At 41.3% G+C, this 13,297-nt stretch overlaps 1 protein-coding gene across 5 annotated transcripts in view; it reads right to left on the bottom strand.

The window, feature by feature from the left end:
• Positions 1 to 1,769: 1,769 nt before the first annotated feature.
• Positions 1,770 to 13,297, bottom strand: part of KATNIP (katanin interacting protein) — a 184,407-nt gene continuing 172,879 nt past the window's right edge. For 3 of the 5 annotated variants that reach the window (XM_075565272.1, XM_075565273.1, XM_075565275.1), the window contains 3 exons: positions 4,819 to 4,979; positions 3,670 to 3,755; positions 1,770 to 1,983 (listed from right to left, as the gene is read on the bottom strand). In XM_075565272.1, the coding sequence (XP_075421387.1) occupies positions 1,925 to 1,983; positions 3,670 to 3,755; positions 4,819 to 4,979 (306 nt within the window). In that variant the 3' untranslated portion in view covers positions 1,770 to 1,924. Of the gene's footprint in view, positions 1,984 to 2,718; positions 3,248 to 3,669; positions 3,756 to 4,818; positions 4,980 to 13,297 lie in introns of all 5 variants that reach the window. The other 2 variants (XR_012787351.1, XM_075565274.1) reach the window with 2 other exon arrangements.

The raw sequence follows: 13,297 nt of genomic DNA, 5'->3' as shown, positions 1-13,297 counted from the left end.
AAAAAAAACTTTAGGGTATATGAATCACAAATACTTCATACAAATACAAAATATATATTACAAAAATGTTAGATATAAATATTTAAATCACAATTGAGGGATCCCGCAAGAGTGCCGTCAAATGAGCGGCATTTAATAAGAGTAAAAATATATGCAAAAAAATAATAATAATAAGTGTTCCAAACTATGTATGATAGAGATGTATGATAGAGATGTGTGTGTGTGTGTGTGTGTGTGTGTGTGTGTGTGTGTGTGTGTGTGTGTGTAATATTCTCACTGGTTGATACTTGTGTACTGCCACTTAAGTTCCTATAGAAGTTTTATATTGCAAGCTTGTAGGGGGTATGTCTGTGGAGCTCTAGCTCTACTGAGCAATTTCTGCTCTCTTTCGCACCATAAGTTTTAAAGCTCAATAATGGACAGGGAAATCTTTGATGAATATACATTTGAAGTATAGAACACAGAGAAATTAAGACATTATTTTTCAAAGTTCTAGTAGCTGTAATGGTCCTAGAGAAAATAAAAAAGCTTGTAGGTTATGATACTTTATAGCGGTCCAAAAGAGTTCTACGGAGATTAAATAATTATAAATTTTTTTACGTTTCTTCTTAAAGTGTAAAGAAACTTGCACAAGTGCACAAAACACTTTAAGAACAAACCTATAAGGTTTTGTAATGTGTTGTACACTATAATCTTATCTTGCATTAAACGGGCAATGGATGGAAGGGAAGTACACATAATTATGCCCCTTTACAAATCATTACTAAGACCACACCTTGAATATGGAGTACAATTTTGGGCACCAATCCTAAGAAAAGACATTATGGAACTAGAGAGAGTGCAGAGAAGAGCCACAAAATTAATAAAGGGAATGGACAATCTAACTTACGAGGAGAGGCTAGCTAAATTAGATGTATTTACATTAGAAAAGAGGCATTGAAGAGGGGATATGATAACTACATACAAATATATTCGGGACAGTACAAGGAACTTTCAAAATAATTATTCATCCCACGGGCAGTACAAAGGACACAGGGTCATCCCTTTAGGTTGGAGGAAAGGAGATTTCACCAGCAACAAAGGAAAGGGATCTTTACAGTAAGGGCAGTAAAAATGTTGAATTCATTACCCATGGAGACTGTGATGGCAGATACAATAGATTTGTTCAAAAAAAGGTTGGACATCTTTTTAGATAGGAAAGGTATACAGGGATATACCAAATAAGTAAACATGGGAAGGATGTTGATCCAGGGAGTCATCTGATTGTCAATTCTTAGTCAGGAAGGAATTTATTTTTCCCCTTATGAGATATTATTGCATGATATGACTGGGTTTTTTTTGTTTGCCTTCCTCTGGATCAATACGTAAGTATAGATATAGGATAAAGTATCTGTTGTCTAAATTTAGCATAGGTTGAACTTGATGGACGTGTGTCTTTTTTCAACATCAACATTCCACCTATAAAGAACTTTACTGTTGGTCCACTAAAAGGTACCAATACAGTACCTACAACAAATATGCTTCATTACAGATGCTAAAAGTTCTACTACTTGATTTTGATGGTGCTTTTGAATGTGGAGGTTTTGGAGCATACAGTCATATTTTGGTTGGTTAATACATCAGATACACAGTTTTCATCTCTAGCAAGAGCACAGAAAAATGATAATGTGAAATGTTCCAAAGCAAAAACAAAAACGTTGATGTCATCACGTTGCACTAAAAGTTATATTTAATATAAAAATAATAATAATAAAAAAAAAAAAACGAACTTAACTGTACCATTCTGTTTATTTTTTTAAGTAAATAAATACATGAACAGATAACTTGCTAAAACTTTGTACATGTTCTGTGCAATAAATAATATTTGTCCTGCAGCTGAATAATCGAAATGTTACGTCTTTCAGTTTTGGTATCATCAAAAGCTTCAATATCTTGTTCTTCTCCCAGTGTCCTTATCAGTTATACAGGTTTTCGGACGTAGAGCTGTTAAAAAAGCACACACATTCCAAACAGTTAAGGAAAAATTGAACGCTCCCATTTCAAATACTGAACACTGCATATTGACATGCTCTCTCAGCAATTACTGAAGCTCTTTCATTAGTGTAAATAACAGGAAATATATATTTCCCTACAGGCTTAATTTGTCTAATAAGCAATGGTATTAAAGGCACTGTAATCTGTTTTACAAACAGCATTGCCATGGGTCTGAGGCTACTTTTTCTGCCATTCTTGTACTCAACTTTTGTTTGATTAATATATTTGGGGCTGCGGATTTTATGTTAACCTGTCTTATCTGCACTAATGGTATTTTTTCTCTCTAAAACGTCTGATTGAAACTGCAGGTTTTAGAAGAACCTTTACAAAATGTGTCTGCATTCGACTGATTGAGTGCTGAACTTCGCGAGGTATGCATTTTAGTGCTCTGCTATATAGTACAACTAAAAATAACATTTAATTGGGTATAACTTAAGAGTTTTTCATTTGTACAAAAAAGGTCTTTTGTAAGTGTTTTGTCTGGGATGCAAAGGTCAAAAAAGCGTAGCTATATTGCAGTGCCATTCAACTAGCTCTCCAAAACCAGACCAGGAAACATAAGTACAAGGGCTGCAAACGTATTGTAATGTAAATTTGGATTCATTTAAAGACTTAAATGATTATATTTCAATATTTTGCAAGTATTTATAAAATCTGTACTATATAGATTTTACTCTAACTTACAAGTGAGTTTCTGTGTGACAAATTGCTCTTTGCTTCTACTAATTTCATACTAGTTGCTTAGGCAGCTCAGTGTCAGCGGGCTGCATTTGGCCCAGAGGCCGCCAGTTGTAGAACCCTGCTGTGGCCACCAGTTGTAGAGCCCTGCTGAGGCCGCCAGTTGTAGAACCCTGCTGTGGCCACCAGTTGTAGAGCCCTGCTGGGGCCGCCAGCTGTAGAGCCCTGCTGGGGCCGCCAGTTGTAGAGCCCTGCTGGGGCCGCCAGTTGTAGAGCCCTGCTGGGGCCGCCAGTTGTAGAGCCCTGCTGGGGCCGCCAGTTGTAGAACCCTGCTGTGGCCACCAGTTGTAGAGCCCTGCTGGGGCCGCCAGTTGTAGAGCCCTGCTGGGGCCGCCAGTTGTAGAGCCCTGCTGGGGCCGCCAGTTGTAGAGCCCTGCTGGGGCCGCCAGTTGTAGAACCCTGCTGGGGCCGCCAGTTGTAGAGCCCTGCTGGGGCCGCCAGTTGTAGAACCCTGCTGTATTTTAATGTGGAAAAGCTGCGGCGAAGAGATTCATTTTTTTCAGAAACATATTACAAAAATCCTGCCGAAAAGTTAGAAAGCCGTTTAATTCTGAATTTTTTTTTGTAAAAAAAAAAGTTGTTAATTTTTGTTTCAAATGATGAGACCAAAGAAATGTAGAATTTTTATCCAGCTTCTTGTTTTTAGCATTTTTGTTCTAATTTTGTTCGAAAAGCTCAACATTGATGATTAAAATATGCAAGCATTTGAAAATATAGGTTTAAAAATGGCATCATATGACTTTAAAAATTAAACAATAAGCTCTACAGAGCAGGGAGTTGTGACTGAAAAATTCTAGCCCATAGCGATGTATAGGAGAAACACCCATACAAATACTGTACATACAGTACACAAACATGCTGTTTTTAACTCAACACAGACCAAAAATAAATCCATACCTGGATCAGCATTAAGCTTCTTCTTAAAATTGACAACAATTTTATTGTCATTCATCATTCTTACATCTTGATCTTCAACGTGATTACTATTTATTAAAGAATAAAAAATATACACATGCATTGGACAAATATCTTTTTTAATAAGAGAAACATGGTATTTGAAACATTACATTTACTAGCTTTGGCAACTAGAGCTATAAGTCTTTAATATGGGGGGGGGGGGAGTTTGTTATGCATTTTGGGGTAGGGTGAAGGTGGGTAATTGGGGTAGGTATCCTGGGGAAGGTGGTTATGCCACTGGGGGGAAGGAAGTGGGGTTATCTCCTTGTTTCCCAAAGCAGTTAGTAATGAATTCATTTACAAGCCTCTTTGCAATGCAAGGAGAGGGAGGGATAGAATGTTAGTGTTAGGAATATATTAGCCCCTGCGTAGATCTCCGTGGCTAGATAGATATGGGTTGCCCATGACTAGCTGGCCACTTGTGTTACTAGGGTGAATTTTTTTTAAAAAGTGTATCTAATTAATTTATTGTTCCCTTTATGAACCTCATTATTCTAGGTATTCTCCACTCCAAGCTCTATTTCTGTTTCTATTTCTGTAACGCCAACAAATAAATGTCATGGTTTCTGACGATTATGTAACATTATCCTGGAATACTGATGTTGAGTCTATGGTAATGAGCTCTAGCACAGCTATTAGTTGTGCATATAATTAGCTTAGGGAATAAGGCGTTTGCTCAGGGAAAATAACACCCGTCCCTGTTTTAGGTAACCTGATGTTATTTGCCCTGATTTAATGGAGGTTAGGGAATCTAGCCAGAATAAAGGGCTGATTCTTTAAAGACCAAAGCAGCCGATCCCACAAATGGGAACTTCTATAAGTAGTCTCTATGAAGGTTATGTACTAAATTCTCCTGGCTGCAAAACAGGGGCAAAAGTATTGCTTCAGATTGGTCATAAAAAACATTCCAATTGCTTTCGATGGGATACATTTTCTTTAAATAATATGGTGCTGCTTTTTGCTCTGGTTTTGCAGCTACTGGTAGGAAACCAAGATAATTTTGCTTTAAAATGTTTATACATCAAAGCAGTAGTTATATACTGTAGAAAATCTTAAAAGACATTGTATAGTATAAAAATGCTGACATACCAAATGACGGTCCTTTTGTCTACCTCTGAAATGTTCCCTTCATTTGTGAACAGGATGGTGTGATAAGGAATCACCGGATCACACGTTGGTAAGATTCCGTGGGCTATGTGGCTGACTAGATTTAAGATCCCATTGTACACAAGCAGATCATCAACAAGGAGCTGGAACAGAAACAAAATGTAAATAAAACATTTGTTGCCCTGACAAAAGCTGTGGCAAAACTATACAGCTGTAGCAAGCCTAAGGGTCTCCGATGCCAGTCATGTGCGGTCACGGCACCAAATGATTAACGCTAAGGGGGGGTCTTATTTGGAAGCATGGACCCCCTGTAGCTCCATCGCGGCAGACACTGTCCCCCGCGCCGCAGACCTTTGTTGTTTGTCCGTGACACTGTGGACAGTAAGTTTAGCTACACCTTTAAGTACACTTAACATTGCTGGACTTTGGTCTGTGAAACCCCCATGTTTGTTGAATTTCTGCACAAAACCTGGTATGTTGAATTTCTGCACAAAAAGTGGGTATTGTTCAGTATGCGGCTATAATATAGCCGACAACAGAGGCCTGAAGGCTGTAGGAAAAAGACAAAATGGAAGAAGATCTCCGGAGAACCAAAACTTATTTCTCAACTGTCCCTCCTTGGCTACTAACTGAAGACACTGGATATAAAGGAAACAATAATTCCTGCTTATACATGTTATCCCAAAGGAATGCAGAAGATAAAGAATGTATGGGAAATTGACCACAGAAAAAAAGCCAGGATAAGGAAATACGCAGAATGTGCAGAATGAGGCAAAAATAATGGAGGGTTAATGCTTTTTCAAGTATATATAATGTACTAGTACTTTGGGAGTGATTCTTTGTCTTTAACCAGGGTGCTTGCGTCATTACATGGAGGCAAGGCGATACTATTAACTCCAATTGTGTGCTGTGCTTAAATAAAATCCAATCTACTTTGAGAATCGTCTTTTTGTCAGACTCTTTTTCCTTCAAACATTATACGGCTAAATTGTAAAAATCTAGCCTTTTGAGGACTGTGAACAAATAACCACCTGCATTTGTACTATATATAGGAACATGATAGAAGTGTTTTACATAATGTGAAAATAGAACGATTATACTCAAATATAGACAATTATTCCATTGCATCAAGAGTTACATTGTTATTGCACTTAGAAAACTCAACATATAAATGTACAGCTCCCAACAACAGAAATAAAGTCTAGCAAAAATGTGCTCAATAATCCTGTTCACTGATCTCACCTCCAGTATAAACTGCGCTGAAACCCTAATAGTACATAACATATGCATAAAATACAGAGCAAAATTTCTAATCTGCATTCATTTGATGTAGAGTACAGTAGACGTAATGTATAAAACATGTTAACTTCTTACATTTGGTGCAGATCTCTTAGGCTGCGTCCATGGTCGGGCAGACCGTGTGGAGGCGTGCGCATGCTGACCATGCTGACCAATCAAACTGCCCAAGGCAGTGATCGCTTACATGCGGTGTGCGGGCACACGCACGCGGGAGGGGGCCGCGCGTTGCACAAGAAATCAGTTCAAACTGATTTCTTGGCGCGATAGGCCTGTCACGTGAGCGGTTCGCCCAATGAGGACGAACTAGCTCCGTGACGTCACTGGCACGTCCCCAGACACGGCCATGGACTGTGCGCATACTATGGCCAGGGAAAGCACCCGCTTTCCCTCAGCCTCTGCACAGATGCACTTACCATGTCCGAAGCCTTAGGACCAGAGGTTAGTGCCACCTCAGACCTGGTGCATTTATTTGGTGCAAACGAAAAGTGCACCAGCTATAGGTACAAATGTAAATACATATCATTATAATATTATGCTGACTATCTCTCACGCTAACTACTCCTATAACAACTCCCCAAAACGCTCACTGGCACAAGTGGAACAAAACACATTGATAGGCTAGCACAAAATGAAGCACTGCTCTAGTTTATAACAATTAATGCATATCCACCTACAGTACAGTATATGCCTACAAGTTGCTTTTGCTTTATATGCCCCTAAGTGTATGTACAGTACTGTATACACATAGAAATAGTGACAAGGACCGTACATGATATAAAATCCCTATCTTCAGCACTTGTCGATATACTGCTGGATGAAGGCTTCACCAATGAAATTTCTGGGTACAGTGGTTGTAAGTCTCTCGATTTAGTTTTGTCCAACAAATGTTGTCATTACAAACTCGTAACTTACTATTGGTCTTTGTATTTTGATATTCCTTTGAGATCTATCTATCTATCTATCTATCTATCTATCTATCTATCTATCTATCTATCTATCTATCTATCTATCTATCTACTGTATCTAACTATCTATTGTATCTATCTACCTATCTACTGTATCTATCCATCCATCTACTGAATCTATCTATCTACTGAATCTACCTACTGAATGTATCTATGTATCTATATCTGAATCTATCTATCTACTGTATCTATCTATATACTGTATCTATCTATCTATTGTATCTATCTACTGTATCTATCTATCTATCTATCTATCTATCTATCTATCTATCTATCTATCTATCTATCTATCTATCCATCCATCTACTGAATCTATCAATCTACTGAATCTATCAATCTACTGAATCTATCTATCTACTGTATCTATTTATCTACCTGTCACGGGGAACTCCTGTGGCAGGTAGGATCTCGGTGGCCGGAACAGCAGGAGCGTAGTAGGGGTCACAATCAGAGGGTCAGAGGCAGGTGGCAGAAAGCGCAGTCAGGTAACAAGCAGAGGTCGGCAACGAGGAGACTGGAACAGAACAGGGGAGCAGGAACTGGTCCGGAAGCAGGGACTGAGAATGGGGAGCAGGGACTGAGACCGGGGAGCAGGGACTGAGACCGGGGAGCAGGGTCTGAGACCAGGGAACAAACAGGGACAAGCCAGATCACCAGCAAGGGCCTTTTCTAAGAACAGAATCAAAATACAGGAACAGATCAGGATCAAAGACAGAGGCATGTGAATAGGAGTCTGACTCAAAACAAAGGCAATTGAACAAACCAGGAAGCAGAAGCTATAAGGACAGAGACAGGAGCAACAAGAAGACAGACAGACAGAGGAACCCTAGAGCACACAGAAGGCAGCAGCACACCCGGTGGACAAAGAAGAATTATGGCTAGACAGGAGGTCTAGGAGACCCTGACATTACTCCCCCCTCTCAAGAGCGTTCTCCGGACGATCCTCCAGGCTCTTCAGGGAAACCTTGATGGAAGGCCAACTTAGTGTGTACGTCACGTTCTGATGGGAAATCTGTGAGAGGTGCATTTATCCTAATCACAGGAGCAACAGGTACATTGGGTGCTGCAAGGAACCTCCGAATGGATGCGTTCAACCCAAATGCAGGGGCAGAGACATCAGGAACGTGGGCATCAAGGACGGGTGCAGCCTTTCCACATGAGTCAGTGGGGACACAGAGTTCGCTCTCCATGGTCTCCTCTTGCGACTGCCTTTTCGTGGCATCACCCAATGAAAGACCAGCTATTTGAGTTTTCAGCTCTTGAAGCTGTCCTTCTGCACTTCTTTTCCCACTCAAAGCAGTTGTCAGTTCAGCTTCTTTGGAGTTGTCGCGACTCCATATCTCCCAGCTGACTTGGAACAAGGCTTAAATGTGTTTCTTTTTCTTTATTTCTGACCTGTAGCTGCCGGTACTCCTCCCAGACCTTGTCCAGCTCCAGCTGCAGCCGGGCCTTCTCATGGGCTATGTGATTCAACACTTTGCAGGCATCAGCCATCTTGACCCCATAGCGCAGTGTCAGGCCAGCCACGTGACGGACGGACACCTCCTCCCTCTCTTTTTTGGCAAGCTGTGTCTTGAGCTCAGCGATCTGCGCCTGCAGCGCTGTGAGATACTGTGATGTGTGTTCAGCTGTCAGCTTTAGCTCTTTCATTTTTAGGTGTTGTTGCAATTTCCACTCCTCAGTGAGAGATCCCTGGTTAAGTGCATCCTGCAATTCTCTTCTCAGGGCTTTCATATCTTCACTGTGATCATTTTGAGCTTGCTTCCATGCATCCCTCATCACGTCTTGGAGCTCTGCAAATTCCTTTGCTAGGGTCTCAGCAGCTTGTCTTTTCCATGTCTCTTTCTCGTGAGTGTACTGGCTGGTATGGATGGAGCAGTGTCTGTGCTCTTCAAACTCTTGCTTCAGTTTCTGGACCACCTTGTGCTCCCTCTCATACAGGGTCATCTGGGCTCTAAGCTCCTCCACCAGCGAGGCTCTGGTTATGCTCAGTGTGGCCTTCAGCTTCTCATGCTGTTCTGTGGGGACACACCGGGTACTCAAATACTCTTGCAGCATCTTTACTTTGTAGGCAGTCTGGAAACTTTATTCCTGCAGAACTCGCTGCTTTTCCTCAGCCTTCACCCATCTCTCCTTGGTGTCCTGCAGATGTGTACGCAATTCTTGCAGCTGACTCTGCAGCATATTTTATGCTTGTGTGCGCTGCTCCAGTGAGACACGTTCTTCTTGCAGCACTCTCTCTGCATTCTGCAGTGCTGTCTGCACGTCTAACTTTTCCTGGGCTAACTGTTTCTTCTCCTCTCCTAATTCATGGAGTTTCTTATCTCCTTCACTGACTTGGACATAGAGATTCTTGCACTCTTGGGTTACAGTTTCAAAACTGCTATTTAACCCTCCGAAGATCTCTCTCAATGAGCATAGTTCTATGTTTAAGTGGCAACTCTTCTCCTTAGAGGCTTCCAGCTCTGTAGTAAGCCTGTGAACCTCTTTCTGAAATGCTTCCAGTGCTGCGCCAACTTGAGCCATGAAACTCTGGTACTGGGCATTATCCGCGTAAGCCTTCTCCAGCTTACTTGACAAGATCACCCTGTCATTCTCCATCTGATAAACAGAAAAGACGGTGCAAAACAGCGCTAAACACACAATAATAAATTAATAATAAGATGAATAGGCAGCCAGACAAAAACTGACTGTACAGTCAGTAACTAGGCAAAGAGAAAAAGGTAAGCCGGCGCCAGTTCAAACCGTGACGTGCAAAGTCCAAATCAAGTCCTTTAGTGATGGTGATGAGCAAAGTGCAGATTTCCTCCAAAACGTGACGTGATATGTGAAAAAACAAAAAGAGAATTATGGTGCAGTATGTCAAATTGAGGACATAAAAACATATAACACTGACAACATTTAACAAACAAGACAGACTCACAACAACAACTGGCCAGACAAATATTAATAAAAAGCTATTTAATGACAACTAATGCAGAATTCTGGATAATTTCACACACTAATCCGGGGGGGCAAAATCGTTGCCCTACTCACAGGATGCAGGATATTTGAAAGCAGTAGGACTGGAAGCACTTTCTGTGGATCCAAGATGGCGACCGGAGCTCACTCTCTGGCGTCCCCACGTGTGGCAGATGCTGTACGGAGCTCCAGAGGGTCTGGATCAATGATGCTGCTATGCGTGTCTCTCTCTCCTCCTGCCGGTTTCAAATTCTCCTTCTCTCCTGTACCCAGCCGTGCGGTGTACTCTCCACGAATAATAAGCTTCTAAAAACGAGTCCTCCCAACGCGTTTCATGCGCATGCGCGCACTTTTTCAAGGGATGTGAAAAATCTCCATCTGATACTTTTCTTTTTCCAAGTCATCCTCTGCTTTTTCCAATGCTAATTGCATCCTTGACTTTTCTTCTATCAATAGTCTCTTCTCCTCTTCAAATTCATGGAGTCTTTCATCTCCTTCACTGGCTTGGACAAAGAAGTTCTTACTCATTTTGTTTATAGTTTCAAACCTACTATTTAACTCTTTGGAGGCGTCTCTCATAGAACGTATCTCTGTTTTCAAGTAGCATCTCTCCTCCCGAACGACTTCCATCTCTTTTTTGAAGTAGCAAATCTCCTCCTGGGAGACTTTAAGCTCTGTATTAAGCCTGTCAATTTCCTTCATAGAGATTTCCAGGAATTCGTTACTTTTAGAAGCGAGGCGCTGATCCTCAGCAGCATCAGCATATGCCCTCTCCAGATCACCTGACATGACATCCAGGTCACTCTCCAACTGGTGCTTTTCTTTTTCCTGGAGAACACACTTAGCAATTGCTGAGGATAGACAGCTCTGTAGTGCAGCCTTGGCTTCTTGCTCTTTATCTAAACGTCCATGAAGGCAATCAATCTTTTTTCGTGCAGATTGAAGTGTCTGAGTTAGGGCATCTTTTCCTTGATTAAATACATGTTTCTTTTCTTCCACTATTCTTGGGATAAGTCTGTGAGTTGCATTAAGCTGCAGCATATCTCTTTCATCAAATGCAGACTCCGAGGTTAAAGGTTCATCCATAATTCCTTCTGCAACTTCCACAGTAATACCTCCTTTCTTTTTCTTCTTCTTCTTCTTTGCTTTGAGAAGTTCTGAAGAATCAGTGGTACTGTGTTCACATTTACTACTCAAGACTGTTTTCAGAGTGGGAGCCATAACTTCGGACATACTGTAGGGAAACCAAACTTCCCAAGAAACCAGTAAAGCGGAAATGTGTTTTTAAAGCAGAAGCATTAGAACGAACAACAGGAATATTAGACACAGAGAGAGACAAGATAGGAGAGCTGACCTTTTGAGACCTTAGCATCAGTCACAGGGGTATCATAAATGCAAGGAAAAAATATAGACAGAGAAACCTGTAGTTATAGCTGAAACTTTAGACATCAGGCGTAGGGATATCATATAGACAGAGAAAACCTGCAGTTAAATCTGAAACTTTAGAAATTAGGCATAGATATATCATAGACAGCAGGAAACCACTACAGAAAAAACTTGCAGTTAGATCTGAAACTTTAGAATGAAGCATGGAAATAACAGACAGAGAAACAAACTACAGGGAAACCTGAAACCAATCATAGGAAGAACTACAGATTGCAGGAAAATCACAGCATGCAGCAACTAAACAATGGGAGCACTTTTGTCTTCTGAAATGGGACCCTGTGAACAGCAGTGGTCCAACCAGGGAAAGCAGTAAATCAAGGTAATCGTCTTAAATAGAAATGTGAGTCTGAAAATCTGCAGTGGCCCACCCACAATGCAGAGACAATCCTTGTCCAGGTAATGAAAGTCTGAAAATGGCAAAAACAGGTACTGCAGGGAAGGCTTTTTTTTTTGTAAAAGGGACTTCTTCTCAGTGAGAAAGTGGCACAAAAAACCCTGCAGAAACCTTTGCAGCAACAAAACCTTCAGGATCCCAACTGGGATTTAAAAAAACCCCCAAAAAAGTACTTATTTTCCTCCAAGCGAATGGGGTCTGCTGAAGCAGGAAGGCAGAGAATCTGTTCCGGCGAGATCCAGAAGTGGCCTTTGTTTTCTGTCACGGGGAACTCCTGTGGCGGGTAGGATCTAGGTGGCCGGAACAGCAGGAGCGTAGTAGGGGTCACAATCAGAGGGTCAGAGGCAGGCGGCAGACAGCGCAGTCGGGTGACAAGCAGGGGTCCGAGGCAGGCGGCAGACAGCGCAGTCAGGTAACAAGCAGAGGTCGGCAACGAGAAGACTGGAACAGAACAGGGGAGCAGGTACAGGTTCGGGAGCAGGGACTGAGAACGGGGAGCAGGGACTGAGAACGGGGAGCAGGGACTGAGAACGGGGAGCAGGGACTGAGACCGGGGAGCAGGGACTGAGACCAGGGAACAAACAGGGACAAGCCAGATCACCAGCAAGGGCCTTTTCTAAGAACAGAATCAAAATACAGGAACAGATTAGGATCAAAGACAGAGGCATGTGAATAGGAGTCTGACTCAAAACAAAGGCAATTGAACAAACCAGGAAGCAGAAGCTATAAGGACAGAGACAGGAGCAACAAGAAGACAGACAGACAGAGGAACCCTAGAGCACACAGAAGGCAGCAGCACACCCGGTGGACAAAGAAGAACTATGGCTAGACAGGAGGTCTAGGAGACCCTGACACTACCTATCTACTGTATCTATCTATCTACCTATCTACTGTATCTATCTATCTATCAATCTACTGAATCTACTGTATCTATCTACTGAATCTATCTATCTACTGGATCTATCTACCTATCTATCTATCCATCTACTGAATCTATCTACTGAATGTATCTATCTACTGAATGTATCTATCTATTGAATCTATCTACTGTATCTATCTATCCATCTACTGAATCTATCTATCCATCTACTGAATCTATCTATCCATCTACTGAATCTATCTATCCATCTACTGAATCTATCTATCCATCTACTGAATCTATCTATCCATCTACTGAATCTATCTATCCGTCTACTGAATCTATCTATCTATCTATCTATCTATCCGTCTACTGAATCTATCTATCTATCTATCCGTCTACTGAATCTATCTATCTATCTATCTATCTATCTATCTATCTATCTATCTACTGAATCTATCTACTGAATCTATCTACTGAATCTATCTATCTACTGTATCTATCTAGCTATCTACTATATCGTTCTATCTATATAGA

The sequence above is a fragment of the Ascaphus truei genome, chromosome 11, assembly GCF_040206685.1.
Source record: "Ascaphus truei isolate aAscTru1 chromosome 11, aAscTru1.hap1, whole genome shotgun sequence".
NCBI classification, from domain to species: domain Eukaryota; kingdom Metazoa; phylum Chordata; class Amphibia; order Anura; family Ascaphidae; genus Ascaphus; species Ascaphus truei.
The sequence above is the reverse complement of the archived record's forward strand: the minus strand, read 5'-3'. Positions and strand labels throughout refer to the sequence as shown.